At 39.2% G+C, this 21,552-nt stretch overlaps 1 protein-coding gene across 1 annotated transcript; it reads right to left on the bottom strand.

Moving 5' to 3' along the window:
• Positions 1–591: 591 nt before the first annotated feature.
• On the bottom strand, positions 592–1,281 carry LOC121987156 (F-box/kelch-repeat protein At1g80440-like). The gene has a single exon (XM_042541049.1). The coding sequence runs from the start codon at positions 1,279–1,281 to the stop codon at positions 592–594; it is 690 nt and encodes a 229-aa protein (XP_042396983.1).
• Between the last annotated feature and the right edge of the window lie 20,271 nt (positions 1,282–21,552).

Here is a 21,552-nt window from a genome sequence, read left to right as displayed (position 1 = left end):
TAAAGGTATGCGATCTGATTTGCTTGTCCATGGAAGAAGGACGAGGTCATCTCTAACATTGTATATAATATACAATGTATGCGACAAGAAAATAATAACATCAAAAACAACTAAATCATTTAAAGACGTTGATGGAATGGACGCCTTTTGATTCCATTGGAAAAAGAAAAATACTCCTTTGTTTTTTCCTCCATTTTTTTTAATATTTTTATAGAAACAGTTAGTTTTGACAAGTAGGATTCGTTGCCGGGGACAGTTAGTTTTTAATTCTTATTCTTATTCATGTACATCTGAAAAAAAAATCAACCTTAAATTCTACAAAGATAAAATATCATACAGGTATGGTCGGAAGTCTGAAAGTACGGTCAAGAGCATTAAAAATATTTATATATAAAAGTTTTGATACTTCATATCTTTTATGTCTTACACCTCGTGAGTGTAAATTTTATTCGTACTTAATATTATAATTCAGTACTAGTCCTCTTAGAATTGGAAGACAAAGAATAGTCGGCGGTAATTAAATAAGTTGTCCGGCGACAATCCCAAGCTCCGCCACAAGTTCGCTTTGTCGCCGTCGCACCATGTGACCACCTATAATTTCTTGTCCTCCTCTCTCTCCCGGCATTCGTACATCATTTCCTCTTCGTGGGCGGCGAGGTCGGCGGCCGACATGAACCCCGACCACGGACACCAGCTCGGCTCCTGGGTCGCCACGTGGTAGTCCATCCACGCGTCGGTTGCCGTGTCATAAACTAACATCGAAGATAGATTGTCCTTCCAACCAGATACGAACACGTTCCGTGGGCCGACGGCAAAGTTGCAGCCATCCTGCATGGGGCGCGGAATAGGGGCCCCGGGACGCCAGTCGCCGGTGACTAGATCGTAGATGTTGACTTCCGCGGTGTCCTTCCAGTTTGACTCATCCCACCCGCCAACCAACACCAGCTCTCGCCCGACGACCACAACATGCCAGCAATGCTGCTTGCCGCGGAGGCTGTCGTCTGTCAACGGCCGGACCCCCCAGGCGCCCGTGGCTGGCTCGTAAAAGGCTAGACGCCACCTGTAAAGGTGGAACGAGGGGATATCATAAAAGAGCATAATGAAGACGGTGTGAGCGAGGCCGGCAGCCTTGCGGAGGCGATAGAAGGACGACGACGCTGAGAGTTCGCGCCTCCACCGCCTGCAGACGCCTCGAGCAACGGAGATGGAGTAGAAGGGGAGACGGAGGAGGCACTGCAGAGCGACATCGTCCGGTAGTCCTGGAATTAGCTCAGTCTCCATGGTTGCCGATGATAATCGGAGTTTGCTGATTAATATAGTTATATTCGAGTTCGTTTTAAGAAAGAAATATTTTGGGCAAATATTTCTATAAATTATTTATGGAAAAAATAATTCGTTTGACCAATTAATTATTAATATAGACAAATTCTGTGCCATAAATAATTAATCCCGAATATATATTAGCCGAAAAAAAATAATCAAATCTTAAAAATTTAAATTCTCAATCTAAATAGTAACAATTTCTCATGGACTTATCTAATCTAACCGGGAATGATTTATTGGTAAATAAGGATTCGACGTGGATAAGTATTCCACCCATGCCTCCTAAGCTGACGCAGCGAGTCAAATAAATAATTTTAATCAGTTTATAAATTTATTTATAATTTAATTTATATTTCCATATATAATTTTATTTTTAAATTTATTTCTAATTTTAATTATCTTATATTTTTATATATTCGGTATTTCTCATGTAGATATTATTTTACATTAAATAATTACACATTTAAAATTAATTAAAAATATTTAAAAAAAAAACAATTTCTAAATCCAAAAGCATCATGCACTTAACATTGAGATAAATAAAAATTTACATTAATCAAGTAAATTTAATTAATACTCAAACTATATAAATAACGGTATAGATTTTTAATTCTTATCGTAAGTAATTTAAGTTTTACATTGTCTATCACGATTTTCATGGACCAAATACTCCTAGATAAAATTGATTTGCATATTCCACCTTTTGATTCATTTTACGAACCATCTTAATGAGGTTTTCTTCTCTTAATCTACCTTCCTCAATATTAATAATTTCATCCTTCATCCTTTTACTAATAGCATGCATGTCTTCGAACTCCGAGAATTTAATTGTTTCTCTTGTACATATTAACAAACCAACCAAATTTATAATCTCAAATTTTAATACAAATAAATTGAGATTGTACAAAAGTCATAATCAACACCATTGTTCAACTGTTAATTAGTTCATAGTTAGGTATCAATATTAAAGAATCAACAAATTTATTCATGAAAACTATTTTAACTCTAAAACAATAGACATCACAAAATCATGAACAATAAGTTAGTGTGAATAAATATTTAGATAGTATTTTCTTTGAATCTGAATTCAAAAATCTCTAAGTATAGATAACAAAATGGAATACAAGATAATATAAGAGGCTTGCTAGTCTTCTTATTGCACATTGATTAATTTAAAATGCAAACTAAAAAAGCTTAATATCCACAAACATAATACCATATGAACTCTAAACACTACTAAGAAATAATTTTGTAACATTTGTAAACTAAAACATAACAAATATAAGCAAATAGTACTACATAAACAATTAAAAGATGAGTCTGGATATTATCAATTACCTTATTAATTACCTCAAAACACTACTCAATCTTATCAACAACACCAGTTCAAAGAATCTATGTTGTATTTCAAGTAAAACCTAAAAACCTGACGCCGAGCATAATATACATTATTCTGGGCGTGAAGTTTCAAAGGGAATAACGAGAAAATAAGATAGAAATAACAAAATAAGTAGTCTAAGCTAGGTTTAAAAACATTCTCAAGAAAATAAGAACAGAAATAAAAGAATAAAAGAGATATAGCAGTAACGTGGCTTAAGCAAAGCAAATTGATTCAATATCCAAAAAACTTGTCCTTAACATCATCTAAGCATAGATTTATATAGCTCTCAAAGTCTTCAAAAAAATCTAAACGAAACATTAATCAACAAGACTTAGTTCCCTAAGATTTAGAATAAATTAACTAACAAGACTTAGTTCCCTAAGATTTAGGATAAATTACCATATGAACACTAAACAAGATTTAGTTCTCTAAGATTTAATATCCACAAACACAATATCATATGAACTCTAAACACTACTAAGTAATAATTTTGTAACATTTGTAAACTAAAATATAACAAATATAAGCAAATAGTACTACATAAACAATTAAAAGATGGGTATGAATGTTATCAATTACCTTATTAATCACCTCAAAGCACTACTCAATCTTATCAACAACACCAGTTCAAAGAAGCTACCTTGTATTTCAAGTAAAACCTAAAAACATGACACCGAGTAGAATATAGATTATTCTGGGCGTGAAGTTTCAGAGGGATTAACGAGAAAATAAGATAGAAATAATAAAATAAGAAGCAACGTCAGTGCCGAGCCAGGGAAGGGGTCCCCGACGATGGCACTCCAACACTCAAGTCAGTCTCCGGCGAAGCAAGAAGGAGCAAAGAGAACTGTAGCGCAACAGTAGAAATCACGAAAAAAAAATTCCTCCGTCAATGCCTGGACCCCCTTTATATAGGGCTCCTGTAGCGTGTGTGCACGCTTTTTAAAGCGGGCACGCTATCCCAAGCTTCCTCTGAAGAGACATGTCAGTAAAGTGTCTCTGACACAGTACCTTAATGGGCCGAGCATATCTTTCAAGTGACAGTGGAAGCTTCCGTCGTACGATCCTCTATTTGACCATGCCGTCTGGCAGCGACACTAGCTCCCAAAGGATGTCGAAGGATATCTCACTGTGTATGTTGCTCGGCCGAGCGAAATAGCTGCTCGACCAGGATTATGATATTCTTGGGTCTTCTGCCACACTGAACGGGATAGCCGCTCGGCTGAAAGTGTTGGACCCCGCGGGTGTTTTGATGTGATCAACCAAGTTGGTTAGGTCCTGCTTTGTGTTTGACCCCTGTGTCTGAGTGTGCAAGAGCTTAGGAGCGTAGGAAGTCGAGCGGAAGACGCAACTAGCGAGAAGGACGACACGGGATGGGTGCCGATGGGCTCGGTGGTCCGAAGGACGAGAGAGCTGCGGAAGAATACATCGGTGGGCGAGAAGAACGTGTGCGGCGTTCGAGGGACGTTAAGCCGGGAGAAAGACTGCTCTAGGAGAAGGCTAGAAATTGGGTTCGGGTGAACCCTATTTCGGTTGGCCGGAATCACCCAAAAGAACGGAACTTCGGAAGACGAAACAAAGAAGCAAGCAAGCTAGAAAAAGCTGCCAGCCAGCTTGGAGGCGCCTCCAACTTGAAGGCGCCTTCAATGCCTGTTGGAGGCGCCTCGAACCTGGCAGAAGTGAACGTTGGGCTTTTGGATAAAGTTTTATCCACTATCTCGATGGAGGCGCCTTGGACCCCTATTGGAGGCGTCTCGGACATTCGAGATAGGATTTCCAGAGGCTATATAAAGGCCTCTGGAACTAGGAATTAGAGATCATCTGTTCCATCAAATCTGTAATCAATTCCTAGCAATAGTTCTGAGCTGTAAGAGTGTAAAAGGCTTCTCCGCCTTCAGAGAAGGAGATTTTTCTAGTGTGCGCTTTTCATCGCCCTGGATTAACAACCTTCTTGGTTGTAAGCAGGTTAACTCCCGGTCTTCTCTGTCCTTCGGTTTAGCTTTATTGTTTTAGTTATTTTTTATTGTTATTGCTATTGCACTTTCGAGTTGAAAGATCCGAGGAGGGTAGTTTTAATTTATGCAAGAAATTCACCCCCCCCCCCCCTTGCTGTCCTCCGCTGCGCCAATAAGTGGTATCAGAGCCAGACCGCCTCAGAAGGACTAACCGCCGACTGAAGCACAACGATCAAGACGATGGTCGGAGCGAATATTCATCCCCCGAAGTTCGACGGAGACTTCGCGACGTGGAAACGCCGGATGGAGGTATTTTTCAAGACAGAATTTGACATTTGCTTAATTATGAAATATGGCTATGCAGTTCCAAAAGATAAAGAAGTAAACACATGGAGCAAGAAGGAGCAAGCCGATTTTGTCGCCAACGGAAAGGCAAAATTCCACCAGCTTAGCGTTCTGCCACCACAAGAGGTAAGTCGAATCGGAAGCTACGACTCCGCGAAAGACCTCTGGGAAAAATTCCTGGAGCTTCACGAAGGTACCTCGGAAGTTAAGCTAGCGAGGTGCGACATCCTCCGGACCCAGTTAACGAACCTTCGGATGAACAACGACGAGAAGGTAGCGCAACTCCAAGCAAGGATCAAGGAGTTAATAACTCAACTTACCAACCTTGGAGAAGAAGTAACGAACCGGAAATCAATCCGGTATGCGCTCAACGCCTTCCTCAGAACTCCAGAGTGGGCCTCCTTAGTAGATGCGTACTACATCTCTAAGGACTTCGAAGTAAGTACTTTAGAAAATTTGTTTTCTACTTTTGAACTTCACGAATCTCGAGTTGCAGAGCCCAATGGAGTAGAGAAGACAAGTCAGAACGTTGCCTTAAAGGCAAAAACAAACGCTTCTGACTCTGACGCATCGATTGACGAAAACGAAGCTGTGTTAATGGTAAGACGTTTTAATACGTTTTTAAAATCTAACAAATTTAGATCGCAGTCGAGTAAACGTCATCAAAAGACAAGGACAGTACGTTGCTACAATTGCAACGAAAAATGGCACATCAAGGATAACTGCCCGAAATTGAAGAGCAAACAGAAAGAGAAGGAAAAGGTAAAGTACAAGAAACCAGAATCCTCCAAGCTCAAGAACCTGAAGGCCACTTGGTCAGACTCGTCGTCCTCCGAATCAAACCTCGAAGAATTCCCGGGGGTAGCACTAATGGCAAGCCATCAGCTGGAAGAAGAGTCAACCTCAGAAATGAGCATAGATGAAGGGGGAGGAACATCAGAAGAGGAAAGCTGCAGTGAAGGGGGAGCATCACCAAGTCAGGTAAGTAATGTATGCGCCCTAACCCCTACTCAGCCGTTTCAATTTATCAAATCTCTTTCTAAAGATTTGTTTAAATTAGAAAAAGAAAATACTGAATTGAAAATAAAATTTGCAAAAGCATGTCCACTTGAGATGTACGACAATCCAAAATCAGAAAATGAAAAATTAAAAATTGAAGTTGAAAAATTAAAAAATAATGATAATGCATGTTTAAATAAATTTCTAAAATCAAAAATTAGAATTTATGGAAAATTGAATTGGTACATTAGAAACCATCAGGGTCAACTTAGAAGAGTGCCCAAGAAATATGTACCTCCTAAATTTTTGAATAATTCTGTAGGAAAGAACCTCTATTGGGTTCCGAAATCTGTGCTAAATTAATTTGTTCAATTAAGGCTTTCAAGAGAGAAAATTAAACAAAAAATTTCTTTATGAAGATTTGTCTAAGGAAGTGGTTGTTGCTCCAATAACCAAGAAGGCCTAGTGCCTCACCATGATCTAAAAGCTGAAATATTGAAATAAAATGTTTAATTAACTTTATGAAAAAACATTAAACTAGAATTAAATAATGCTTTGAAAGTTTTTAACATTTTTGAAAAACTCTAAAAGTTCAGTTTATTTAATTTCTTTTAAAAAAATTTTAAGAATTAATTTTGACTTAGAAATTATTTTGAAAAATTCCATTCTGTTTAGAAAATTTTGGAAAATTCATCTTACTCAAAACTCTTCTAACTTGAAAATCTGCTAAATATTTTTAAATATCATACTCTTACCCGTTTTGCTGTGATCAAAGGGGGAGAGATTAGTACAAGTCTAGGGGGAGATAATTTTTTCAAATTTTTTTAAACTTTTATTTAGTTGCAATTTTACTTATTACAAATTTATGCTTAAAATGTTAGTTTAGTAATTCTCTTTAAAATTACTATTTGTCTATTTTTTTACCCTAACTTGAACTTAGGTTGATGCACATCAAAAAGGGGGAGATTGTTGGACCCCGCGGGTGTTTTGATGTGATCAACCAAGTTGGTTAGGTCATGCTTTGTGTTTAACCCCTGTGTCTGAGTGTGCAGGAGCTCAGGAGCGCAGGAAGTCGAGCGGAAGACGCAGCTAGCAAGAAAGACAGCACAGGATGGAAGCCGACGGGCTCGATTCGTCCGAAGGACGAGAGAGCTGCGATAGAGTACACCGGTGGGCGAGAAGAACGTGCGCGACATTCGAGGGACGTTAAGCCGGGAGGAAGACTACTCGAGGAGAAGGCCAGGAATTGGTTTTGGGTGAGCCCTATTTCGGTTGGCCGGAATCACCCAAAAGAACGGAGCTTCGGAAGACGAAGCAAAGAAGCAATCAAGCTGGAAAAAGCTGTCAGCCAGCTTGGAGGCCCCTCCATCAGGCTTGGAGGCGCGTCCATCAGGCTTGGAGGCACCTCCATCTTGAAGGCGCCTTCAATGCTTGTTGGAGGCGCCTCGGACCTGGCAGAAGTGAACGTTGTGCTTTTAGATAAAGTTTATCCACTCTCTCGATGGAGGCGCCTTGGACCCCTATTAGAGGCGCCTCGGACATCCGAGATAGGATTTCCAGAGGCTATATAAAGGCCTCTGGAACTAGGAATTAGAGATCATCTGTTCCATCAACTCTGTAATCAATTCCTAGCAATAGTTCTGAGCTGTAAGAGTGTAAAAGGCTTCTCCGCCTTCAGAGAAGGAGATTTTTCTAGTGTGCGCTTTTCATCGCCCTGGATTAACAACCTTCTTGATTGTAACCAGGTTAACTCCCGATCTTCTCTGTCCTTCGGTTTAGCTTTATTGTTTTAGTTATTTTTTATTGTTATTGCTATTGCACTTTCGAGTTGAAAGATCTGAGGAGGGTAGTTTTATTTTGTGCAGGCAATTCACTCCCCTCTTGTTGGCCTCCGCTGCACCAACAGAAAGTCCTCTGTCCAAGTGTCGTCCATTGCTGGGCCGAGCAGGATGACCACTTGGTCGGAAGACCACTGTCCACATGCTCTATTGCTTGGCCGAGCGGGATAGTTACTTGGCGGGCAGTTCACTGTCCGCGTGCTCGGCTGATGTCGAGTCTGCTGCTAGGCCGAGCGGAGGAGCCGCTCTGCTCGGCTTCTGCGCATCCCTTGAGCATCGGTTTGATTACTCCGTGTCGGAGATGGTGAGTCGGTGCTTAACCCACGGTCGGAATATGCCTCGCCCGACCGGCCAAGACCGTCCTTCCAACCAGCTAAGACCATCCATCCGTTGACCGTCTTGACTTTGACCTCCATTGACCTCCACCGTGGTAGCAGGGTGGCGCCCCTCATCATCACCGCGTCAACTATCAATAATAATATTATCATTATAAAACTAAGGATAATACGATAAAATATCACACTAGGTTATGCACTAAAACCTTCAAACAAACATATTTTATTATATTACTTAAATTAAATCAAATATCCTCTTGCAAAAAACAGGGTAAAACTATGTACAATGAATATTTTCCCATGACCCCGCATGATGAGAGCTTCTTACACCAAGCTATTTTTTTTTTAAAATTTGTATTATCTAGTTTGAACCAAACACACTTATAATAGTAGTCATTATATATAATTTAATTAAACTTAGATAATTTTAATTGATGATTTTTTTTTTTGCTATAAAAGCATTGTATATATAATATTTTTAATTAAGTTGAACTAACTTATTTAATATGATATAATTGATACAAAATTTTAGGATAAGAAATACATTGGGATGTTATTTTATTTTTTAAATATAGGAGGTGTTTTTTTTATGATTTTAATAATTAGATGCAGCCAGTATTTCTCGCTGCAGAAACAAGAAAACAATATTCCTTGGGTGGCAGATTAAGGGCACTTCATCAACGAAGCTTTGAGAATATTTTTCACTTAGCCCCTTGCATTTTACCAGTTTGTGAAAAAAATCAAATAATTTGGAAAACTTTTAAAAAAAACAGAACGACATCAGTAACCGAGTCAGTCCATATATGGATGGAGATAAATAAAACCCCTTTTAAGTAAAATCGAGAGTTTAGGTAAAATCGTTAGAGCAATTAGAAAATTAGATCGTAAAATCGAATTATAAAATCATAAGATTTTACATCATACTTTAATTCAATTTTAAAATAAATTTGATATATTCTTTGTAATTGATCATTAAACATTTTAATCAAAATTATAACATAAATCTACATATAGAACATTTTAATTCATATAATAATAAACTACTCATAATTTTAAACTTTTAAACAACTAAATATTTATCATAAAAACACAACATAAAAATAAATTCAAGTCTAAAGTTTAGTCCAAAAGATAAATAAAACACAAGATAATAAATTAATATAAATCATTAAAACTGCAAATCTAAAATCATTCCAAAACAATATTGTTTTATCCAAAATAGTTCCCTTTTGTTAACAACATAAAATCAATAAAATTATCTCAAAATTCAAGTTTTTACAAGTTTAAATGTTTCTTTTCCTCGCAATCTAATCTAATTTAAACATAGGTTTAATTTTCAGCCAACAGGATACGTATTTTAGGTGTTCTATTACCAGTTTCAGGTGTTCTATTAGACTCCCAAAATCCCAACCCAAACTTAATTAGCATTGGGACTGTGAAATTGTACTCGTTTAATTTTCCCATTTCTTTTCCAACGTCGTCCAATGGTAGAGGTTAGAAGAACTCAAGTGTACTCCTATAGTTCAAATAGAGCTTCAATAGTGCAACTACTTTTAATAGTTGATCCTGTGACACCAATCTAGACATCCTCCAAAGAAGCCAACTAACCCTAACACCTTTAGCCTTCTTCCATGCTAGGGAAGCACTGCTACATCAATTCTGCCATCGTCGCAAAGCAGGAAGGAGAAGGAGGTACTAGTAGGGCGATGAGGTCTGGTAGGTTCAGAATTAGCTAGACCTCTGTGGTAGGAGTTTCCTAATTATTATAAATTTTTAGGTAAAAGTTAAAAAGGTACACCGCCCTATCAGTCTTTCATCCGTCTCATTACGTTATTTTCATAATATTATCTTCTACCATCTAATCACATCAATCAATTATACAAATAAGATAAGTAGTAGTCATTATTTCATAACCACTATATGGTAGTTATAATAGCAACTAATAATAACTACTTTATTATGTATATTATTGAATAAGATAAATTTATATTGTAATAACTATAAATTTATACAAATCATTTAAAGGGGTTGGTGGGATGGATGCCTTTTGATTCCATTGCAAAATTAAAAAAAAAATGCTCCTTTATTTTTTCCCCATATTTTTAATATTTTTATAGAAACGGTTAGTTTTGACATGTAGGATTCGTTACCGGGAACAGTCAGTTTTTAATTCTTATTCATGAGATTGATTATATGTACATCTGAAAAAAAAAAAAAAATCAACCTTAAATTCTATAAAGATAAAATATCATAACAGGTATGGTCGGAAGTATGAAAGTACGGTCAAGAGCATTAAAAATATTTATATATAAAAGTTTTCATACTTCGTATCTTTTATATCTTACACCTCGTGAGTGTAAATTTTATTCGTACTTAATATTATAACTCAGTACTAATCCTCTTAGAATTGGAAGACAAAGAATTGTCGGCGGTAATTAAATAAGTTGTCCGACGATAATCCCAAGCTCCGCCACAAGTTCACTTTGTCGTCGTCGCACCATGTGACCACCTCCAATTTCTCGTCCTCATCTTTCTCTCGGCATTCGTACATCATTTCCTCCTCATGGGCGGCGAGGTCGGCGGCCGACATGAATTCCAACCACGGGCACCAGCTCGGCCCCTGGGTCGCCACGTGGCACTCCATCCACGCATCGATTGTCGTGTCATAAACTAACGTCGACGATAGATCGTCCTTCCAGCCAGATACGAACACGTTCCGTGGCCCGACAGCAAAGTCGCAGCCATACTGCATGGGGCGCGGAATCGGAGCCCCGGGACGCCAGTCGTCGGTGACTAGATCGTAGATATTGACTTCCGCGGTATCCTTCCAGTTTGACTCATCCCACCCGCCGACCAGCACCAGCTCTCGCCCGACGACCACAACATGCCAGCAGTGCTGCTTGTCGCGGAGGCCGTCGTCTGTCAACGGCCGGATCCCTCAGGCGCCCGTGGCTGGCTCGTAAAAGGCTAGACGCCACCTGTAAAGGGGGAACGAGGGAATATCATAAGAGAGCATAATGAAGACGGGGCGAGCGAGACCGGCAGCCTTGCGGAGGTTATAGAAGGATGACGTCGCTGAGAGTTCGCGCCTCCACCGCCTACAGACTCCTCGAGCAACGGAGATGGAGTAGAATGGGAGGCGGAGGAAGCACTGCAGAGCGACATCGTCCAGCAGTCCTGGAATTAGCTCGGTCTCCATTGTCGCAGATGATAATCGGAGTTTGCTGGTTAATATAGTTATAATCGAGCTCGTTTTAAGAAAGAAATATTTTGGGCAAATATTTCTATAAATTATTTGTGGAAAAAATAATTCGTTTAACCAATTAATTATTAATATAGAGAAATTCCATGCCATAAATAATTAATCCTGAATATATATTAACCGAAAAAAATAATAATCAAATTTTAAATTCTCAATATAAATGGTAATAGTTTGTTCATAATTACACGCGCTATTTAATCTAACCGCGGATGATATATTGGTAAATAAAGATTCTACGTGGATAAGTATTCCGCCCATGCCTCCTACGAGATGATTTGACTCGATCATGAAGGATATGAGGAGTACTCGGCCTTGTCTAAGCTGACTCAACGAATCAGGAAAGGACTCAACCTTAATTTTTCTCCTAATTTTAACTTGTGTATTGGATAACCATGCTCATGCTAACGGATTGGAAAGAGATTAGAAAGTCGTTTATAAATATATTTTAAATTGATGAAATAAAAATAATTTTAAATATAAATTTTATTTTTAATTTTTTTTTTAAATTCGTTATTAATATGTCTCAAATAACATATCAGATATAATTTTGATCGATTTATAAATCTATTTATAATTTAATTTATAAATCCATATCTAATTTTATTTTTAAATTTATTTCTAGTTTTAATTATATTATATTTTTTATATATTCGGTACACATTTAAAATTAATTTAAAATATTAAAACACTAATTTCTAAATCCAAAAACATCATCCACTTGACATTGAGATAAATAAAAATTTACATCAATCAAGTAAATTTAATTAATACTCAAACTATAAGTAACAGTATAGATTTTTCCATAAGTAATTTAAGTTTTACATTCTATATCACATTTTTAGGGACCAAATAATCCTCTAGATAAAATTTATTTGTATATTCCACCTTTTTGATTTATTTTAAGAACTATCTTATTAATATTTTCTTCTCATTGTCTACCTTCTTCAATAAGTTTTTCTTCCCTCTCCTACTTTATATGATAATTTTTTTACATTTAATAATTTCTTTCTTCATCCTTTTGTTAGTAGCATGCATGTCTTGACTCCGTGAGATGAATTGTTTCTTTTGTACATATTAACAAACCAACCAAGTTTATAATCTCAAATTTTTAATACAAATAAATTGAGATTGTACAAAAATCATAATCAACATCATTGTTCATCTGCTAATTAGTTCATAGTTTGGTGTCAATATTAAAGAATCAACAAATTTATTCATGAAGACTATGTTGAATTGGCTCTAAAACAATAGACATCACAAAACCATGAACATTAAGTTAGTGTGAATAAATATTTTGGTAGGATTTTCTTTGAATCTAAATTCAAAAATCTCTAAATATAGTTAACAAAATGAAATACAAAACAATACAAGAGGCTTGCTGGTTTTTTTATTGCATAGTGATTAATTTAAAATACAAACTAAAAAAGGTTAATTTCCAAAGCACAATACCGCATGAATTCTAAACACTACTAAAAAGTAATTTTGTAACATTTGTAAACTAAAATATAACAAATATAGCAAATAGTACTACATAAACAATTAAAAGATGGGTCTGAATCTTATCAATTACCTTATTAATCACCTCAAAGCACTACTTAATCTTATCAACAACACTAGTTCAAATAAGCTACTTTGCATTTCGAGTAAAACCTAAAAAGCTGACGCCGAGCATAATATAGATTATTCTTGACGTGAAGTTTCAGATGGATTAACGAGAAAATAAGATAGAAATAACAAAATAAGAAAAAGCCTAAGCTAGGTTTAAAAACCTTCTCAAGAAAACAAGAGCAGAAATAGAAAAATAAACGAGATGTAGCAGTAACGTGCCTTAAGTAAAGCAAATCAATTCAATATCCAAAAAACGTGTCCTAAACATCATCTAAGTATAGATTTATATAGCTCTCAAAGCATTCAAAAAAATCTAAACAAAAAATTAATCAACTAGACTTGGTTCCGTAAGATTTAGAATAAATTAACTAACAAGACTTAGTTGTAATAGAACTAATTACGCTAATACAGTAATCTATAATTGCACCAATAAATGACGAGCATGCAATAAACGTTAATAACAGTAAGGCTACGTTTGGTAGCCTGTAATCTACCTTGTAATGTAATCCAGATTACATTACAAAGTCGATTATTTTGTTTGGTTTGATTTAAAACTTGTAATGTAATGTAATCTGGATTACAAAAGGTAGTGAAGATTTGTAATCTGGATTACAAAGCAAAAGCTATGTAATCCGATTACATTACGAGGTCATTGTTTCACCAAAGTTTAAATGCTGAATATACCCCTAGACTGTTGTCGATCGCCCTCGTCGATCGCCGCCCGCAGGCCCGCGATGGCCCGCTCGGCCGTGCCGGTCGCCACCATCAGGTCGCCGATGGTCTGGCGGAGGGCGGCCTCGTCGCCCTTCATCTGGCCGATGCGGCGCCGTCGCCGGTCGCCGGCCGTCGCCGGTCGCCGGCCGTCGCCGGTCGCCGGCCGCCGGCCGCCAGTAATCGGCCACCACTGTCGCTGCCAATCGTCGGCCGCCGATCGCCGTCCGCCACCGTTGCCCGCTGGTCGTCGCCCGCCGTCGCCCGCCTGCCGTCACCCATCACCGCCGATTGGCGAAGACGGTGGCCTGCTGCGGCGACCGACGGTGGCCTGCTGCGGCGACCGACGGTGGCGGCGGTAGCTGGTTGCCGATGGCTGCCGCAAACTCCGACAGAGGTGTGGCGACCGTCGATAGAGGTCACAGGATATTTTTGTCATTTTATAATAATATGAATTACATTTCTTATAAAAAATAATGGATATCAAACAAAAGAATGTAATCACCTTTGTAATCAAAGATTACATACATTACATTACCAAACGTAGTAATGTAATCAAGATTACATTACATTACAAATTTGATTACATTACAAGCTAGATTACATTACACCCAACCAAACGTAGCCTAAGGGTTAAGAAATTGTGTATCTCCGATTGAAGCGTCGGACGTGCCGACTGTCTTTAGAGAATTTATCGCCGCCCACGGTGCAGAGGCTCTCCGGCAAAATCCTCCCAAGATTCGACAACCACTCGCGTCGCTCGTAGGTGCACTCCAAAACGAGCACCACACTCGGACTCAACCTCAGATCGCGAACCAAGCCTCAGAACAAGTCGGAAAGAAGGAAGAAGAAGTAGAAAGCAAGGAAGAAGGAATGCTTTGCTTTCTGGAGTGAGTTGAGAAGGAAGTGAGGAAGTGTATTTATACACTTGAAGCAGTGCAGAGGAAGAGACGCACACTTTGCTTATGCTTCCCCTTCTCACGCGCGGATGCGCTGGATGCGTTGCTTCGCATCCTCACGCGACGCGGATAGAACCGAAGCGCTGCTTCTCTTCCTCACGCGGACCAAACCAGGTGTGAACCAAACCGGCTAACAAAAACGAACCGGGTGAACCAAACCGGACCGCCCGTAAGCGCGAGGCCCACGAGCTGGGGATTTGCACCCCCCCCTGCGCGCGATGATCGCGTGCGTCGCGCCCGGTTTATGGATTTCCGGTTCGAACCCCCTGAAACCACCTGATTTGGGCTTAGCCCACGCATGCGTGTAGGTCCTCCTTAACTTGACTAAGCTAGCATGGAAGCCTTCCATATATAAAGGCTTCTAAGCTTCTTTAGCTTAGCAATGTGGGACTAAAGGGAATTGAATTAAAAATCCCAACAACCCCCCACTAATTTAAATTATTTTAGTAAAAAACAAAGATATGTTCTGAGGTTTGGTTGCAATGAGCTTTCAGTGAAAATACCTTCCGGTTTGAATTTTCACCTAAGTACACCAATCTTATTCACATAGGTTTGAAGAGAACAGAGTCTTGATCTTAAACCTTTTATATGTGAAGATCAATTGGTAACAACTCATCACTGGCGACGGTTGAATCCTTCTGGGTTGGTGCATTACGGCCATGCCACCGAATCTTGTTTCATAAGTGCTAAGGAGAGTTGCCTAGACCCCCCACACTGCGGCCTCACAATTACACTTACATAGGTGAGTTCTCCAAGGATGTACTGCAAGCATTCAGTCATTAAGATCTTGAACTCATTAAGAGCTCCTAAGCTCATCCTTACTAGCAGTCAAGCATCTATCCAGGGAAGAGACTATGAGATTTGATGCTTACGTTTCACCCTTATAGCTTGTTTGTACCACATTGAACCTATTTTTTGGGATCTTCAATCAGATAGGTTGGGTTGCCGCTATAGATGAAACCAGGACAGGCCTCAGTCCCATTCCCTTACTGGATCTCTTGATTTTCTCAGAATCAAGTCCTTTAGTGAGTGGATCAACAATATTGTCTTTTGAACTTACAAAGTCCAATGACACCACTCCAAGAGACACTAGCTCACGAATAGACTTCAATCTTATTCGTACATATCTCTTCTATTTCTGGTTATACTTGGAGCTTCTAATCTGAGCTATTGTTGTTTGATTATCACAGTGCACTGAAATAGAAGGTATTGGCTTCATCATCAAGGGAATTTCAGAAAGAAGATACTTAAGTCAATCAGCTTCAGTTACTGTGGTATCCAAAGCACACAATTCTACCTCAGATGTAGACCGGGTTATAATTGTCTGTTTAACAGACCTCCAAGCAACTGCACCGCCTCCAAGTGTAAAGACATAACCAGTAACGCCTTTATACTCAGCAGTGTCAGCTATCCAACTAGCATCACTATATCCCTCCAGGACTGCAGGGAATCTCCCATACCACAAGCCCAAGGATATAGTGCCTTTCAGATATTTGAGTACTCTGTCTAATGCATCCCAATGCGTTCTGTCCGGACAGCTGGTAAACCTGCTCAATTTCGTTATAGCAAAAGAAATATCAGGTCTAGAACAATTAGCTAAATACATTAGACTACTTATTATTTGTGAGTATCTTAATTGAGACACTGTCACACCACTATTATTCTTGTGGAGAGTTTTTGAAGGGTCATATGGTGTGACAACAGATTTAACTTGGCTATAGCCATATTTCTCTAATACTTTCTCAGCATAGAGTGACCGAGAAATTGTTATTCCATCAGTTGATCGAGTCAACTTCAGCCCTAAAATCATATCAGCACAACCCATATCCTTCATATCAAACTTACCACTTAAGAGGGCCTTAGTCTCTTTTATAATAGAAAGGTTAGTTCCAAACAGTAGAATATCATCTACATATAAGCATAGGATAATACAATTATCACCTTTCATTTTAGCATATACACATTTATCAGAGTCATTCACTTCAAAGCCAAATGATAGCATAGCTCTATCAAATTTTTCGTGCCACTGCTTTGGGGCTTGCTTCAAACTATAAAGAGATTTGACTAACCTACAAACTTTGTTCTCATTTCCAGAAACTACATATCCCTCAGGTTGATCCATATATATCTCTTCTTCAAGATCTCCATTAAGGAATGTCGTTTTGACATCCATTTGATGGATCTCAAGATGATATATGGACGCCAATGCTATTAACACTCGGATTATAGTAATTCTTGTAACAAGAGAATAAGTGTCAAAATAGTCAATCTCTTCTTTCTGTTTGAATCCCTTAGCAACTAGGCGGGCTTTGAATTTATCTACTGGCCCAACAGGTTTTAGTTTTCTTTTAAACACCCATTTACATCCTATAGTGTTACACTCAGGAGGTAAATCTACCAACTCCCAAGTGGCATTAGAGATAATAGAGTCCATTTCACTTTTAATGGTCTCTTTCCAGTGCTTAGCTTCAGGAGAAGCCGTAGCATCTCTATATGTCACAGGGTCACCTTCTATATTATAGGTGATAAAGTCCTGGCCTAAATCCGTAGACACACGTTGCCTCTTGCTCCTTCTCGGTTCTGTATACTCACTAGATTCATCTAGTCTAGAGTGACTTGAGGAAGGTGTACCCACTACGGATAATGGGACCTCTACAGAAGAAGGCTCATTTCTAGTAGGAATACTAGATTGAGGTGTTCTCGTCTTCATAGGAAATATATCCTCAAAAAATGTAGCATCGCGAAGTTATACAATAGTATTTGCATCTATTCCAGGAATTTCTGATTTAATAATCAGGAACCTATATGCAATACTATTTTGAGCATAACCCAAGAAGATACCATCTACGGTCTTTGGACCATGTTTTTTCCTTCTGTGTTCAGGTACTAGTACCTTTGTCAGGCACCCCCACACTTTAAGGTATTTCAAACTTGTCCTTCGGCCTTTCCAAAGCTCATATGAGGTTTTATCCCTTGACTTCATTGGGACTCTATTTAGCACATGACATGCAGTGTATAGAGCCTCCCCCCACATAAAGTTGGGTAACCCAGAACTGCCTAACATGGAATTAATCATATCTTCAAGGGTTCAATTTTTTCATTCTACTATACCGTTGGATTGAGGACTATATGGAGCAGTTACCTCATGGATTATACCTGTATCTTGACAAAATTTTTGAAACAGGTTCGAGGTAAATTCTCCACCCCTATCAGACCTTAACCTCTTAATAGTTTTATCGGTTTGATTCTCAGCTTCAGATTTAAAAATCATAAATTTATCTAAAGCTTCATCCTTGGTTTTTAGCAAATAAACATAACAATAACAAGAGTGATCATTAATGAAGGTAATGAAATACCTTTTATGGTCTCTCGTTATTACACCGTTAAACTCACAACAGTCAGTATAAATCAATTCTAAAATATCAGAATTTCTATCAACTGATTTGAAGGGTTTACGGGGTTGTTTATATTGCACACAAATTTCACATTTTTTCTTATCATTTATAGCATGCTTAGGGATCATGTCAAGATTCATCACCCTTTTTACGGCATTAAAATTGACATGTCCTAATCTGTCATGCCACAGATCATAAGACTCAATGTTATATGAACAACCAATATCAGAAGTTTTATTTAAAGTAGCATTTTCTACATTGAGTTTAAATAAACCTTCATTAAGGTAACCTTTTCCAATAAAGGTTCCTAAATGTAATATTACAACTTTATTACATTTGAAGTTCAACTCATAACCAGCACGGACTAACTTTGATACGCTAATCAAATTCCGACGGACCGCTGGAACATGATGCACCTCATGCAGTGACAAGACTTTTCTAGAGGTGAACCTCAGGTCAACTTGTCCTATCCCAAACACCCTGGCTGCAGAATGGTTCCCCATAGTCACGGAAGTGCCTTCAATTACCTGATAAGTAAGGAAGGAAGAGTGATCAGCACAACAGTGTACATTAGCACCTGTATCAACTAATCATTCATTGGGTTGATAGATCAAGTTTAGTTCGGGTTTGAAGGTAACAAACCTATCGCTGGTGTCGTCACTAGCAATCACGACATTTACTTGTGCCTTGGTGTTGGACGTATTGCTTTGGTTTTTCTCCTTGTCCTTTCGCTTAGGGCAGAATTTGGCATAATGTCCAACCTGTCCACATGCCCAGTAAGGCTTAGGTTTGGTTCCAGTTTTCTTTTGAACCTTTGGGTTGGGTTTCATCTTGTTTTTCATTTTCTGTTTTTTGAATTTCTTCTTGTCAGATGAGACTACTACATTCGCCTTTGGAATAAAATCCATAGGCACTCTTGTATCATCATTTTTATGTTGCTTCCGATGTTCTTCTTCGATATTTAAGGCAATCATCAAATCTTCGAGAGAGATTTTACCTCTCCGATGTTTAAGAGTCATGCCAAAATCTTCCCAACTCGGAGGCAATTTTTCGATGATTGACAAGACCTGAAATTTTTCAGGTAATGGCATATCTCCTTCAGCAAGACCATGAATTTGGACTTGGAATTCATGTGTCTGCTCTATCACAGATTTGCCTTCAACCATTTTGAAGTTTAGGAATTTTGTCACAATGTACTTTTCTAAACCAGAATCTTCAGAGTTGTATTTTTTATCCAAAGATTTCCACAGCTCTTTAGCTGAAGCGGTTGAACAGTACACATCAAATAGTGCGTCTGAGATGGCAGATAGGATTCTCCCATGGCAGAGATAATTCCTTTGCTTAAACCTCTCTAAGGCAGCACTACGGGCAGGTTCCTCTTCATTGGGTGAAGGAGGGTATGTTTCTATAACGGAGAATAACCCTAGCGTAGTAAGCCAAAATTTCATTCGTTGTTGCCAACGTCTGAAGTTTTGCCCGAAAAATCTTTCGGGTCGGGCGCTAGCCTCATCAGACCCCGTTACCCTATCGTTCATCATGTTTATTGATGCTAAAATAAATTCTCTAAAATTGTAATAGAACTAATTACTCTAATACAGTAATCTATAATTGCACCAATAAATGACGAGCATGCAATAAACGTTAATAACAGTAAGGGTTAAGAAATTGTGTATATCCGGTCGAAGCATCGGACGTGTCGACTGTCTTTAGAGAATTTTTTACCGCCCACGGTGCAGAGGCTCTCCGGCAAAATCCTCCCAAGATCCGACAACCACTCGCGTCGCTCGTAGGTGCACTCCAAAACGAGCATCGCACTCGGACTCAACCTCAGATCGCGAACCAAGTCTCAGAACAACTCGGAAAGAAGGAAGAAGAAGTAGAAAGCAAGGAAGGAAGAAGGAATGCTTTGCTTTCTGGAGTGAGTTGAGAAGGAAGTGAGGAAGTGTATTTATACACTTGAAGCAGTGCAGAGGAAGAGACGCACACTTTGCTTATGCTTCCTCTTCTCACGCGCGGATGCGTTGCTTCGCATCCTCACGCGACGCAGACAGAACCGAAGCGCTGCTTCGCTTCCTCACGCGGACCAAACCAGATGTGAACCAAATCGGACTGGCAAAAAAGAACCGGGCCGCCCGTAAGTGCGAGGCCCACGAGCTGGGGATTTGCACCCCCCCTGCGCGCGATGATCGCGTGCGTCGCGCCCGGTTTATGGATTTCCGGTTCGAACCCCCTGAAACCACCTGATTTGGGCTTAGCCCGCGCATGCGTGTAGGTCCTCTTTAACTTGACTAAGCTAGCATGGAAGCCTTCCATATATAAAGGCTTCTAAGCTTCTTTAGCTTAGCAATGTGGGACTAAAGGGAATTGAATTAAAAATCCCAACATTAGCTCCCTAAGATTTAGGATAAATTACCATATGAACTCTAAACAAGGTTTAGTTCTCTAAGATTTAATATCCATAAACACAATATCATATGAACTCTAAACACTACTAAGAAATAATTTTGTAACATTTGTAAACTAAAATATAACAAATATAAGTAAATAGTACTACATAAACAATTAAAAGATGGGTATGAATGTTATCAATTACCTTATTAATCACCTCAAAGCACTACTCAATCTTATCAACAACACTAGTTCAAAGAAGCTACCTTGCATTTCAAGTAAAATCTAAAACCTTGATACCGAGCAGATTATAGATTATTCTGGGCATGAGATTTTAGAGGGATTAACGAGAAAATAAGATAGAAATAACAAAATAAGAAGCAACGTCAGTGCCGAGCCAGGGAAGGGGTCCCCGGCGATGGCCCTACGACGCTCAAGTTAGTCTCCAGCAAAGCAAGAAGGAGCAAAGAGAACTGTAGCGCAACAGTAGAAATCACGAAAAAAAAACATACCTCCGTCAATGTCTGGACCTCCCCTTTATATAGGGGTCATGTAGCGTGTGTGCACGCTTCTTAAAGCGGCACGCTATCCTAAGCTTTCCCTGAAGAGACATGTCAGTAAAGTGTCCCTGACACAGGACCTTAACGGAACGAGCATATCTCTGAAGTGATAGTAAAAGATTCCGTTGTACGATCCTCTGCCTGACCATGCCGCCTGTCAGTGACACTAGCTCCCAAAAGGATGTCGAAGGATATCCCGCTGTGTCTGTTGCTCTGCCGAGCGGAATGACCGCACGGTCAGGATTCTGATATCCTTGTGTCCGTTGCCACACCGAACGGGATAGCCGCTCGACTGACAGTCCTCTATCCAAGTGTCGTCCATTGCTAGGCCGAGCGAGATGGTCGCTTGGCCGGAAGCCCACTGTGGCACTGTCCACATGCTCTATTGCTTGGCCGAGCGGGATAGCCGCTCGGCGGGCAGTTCACTACACTGTTCGCGTACTCGGCTGATGTCGAGTCTGTTGCTAGGCCGAGCGGAGGAGCCACTTGGCTT

Source organism: Zingiber officinale, chromosome 5B, assembly GCF_018446385.1.
Source record: "Zingiber officinale cultivar Zhangliang chromosome 5B, Zo_v1.1, whole genome shotgun sequence".
NCBI lineage: Eukaryota > Viridiplantae > Streptophyta > Magnoliopsida > Zingiberales > Zingiberaceae > Zingiber > Zingiber officinale.
Note: the sequence above shows the minus strand (reverse complement) of the source record. Positions and strands in the feature narration are given on the sequence as shown.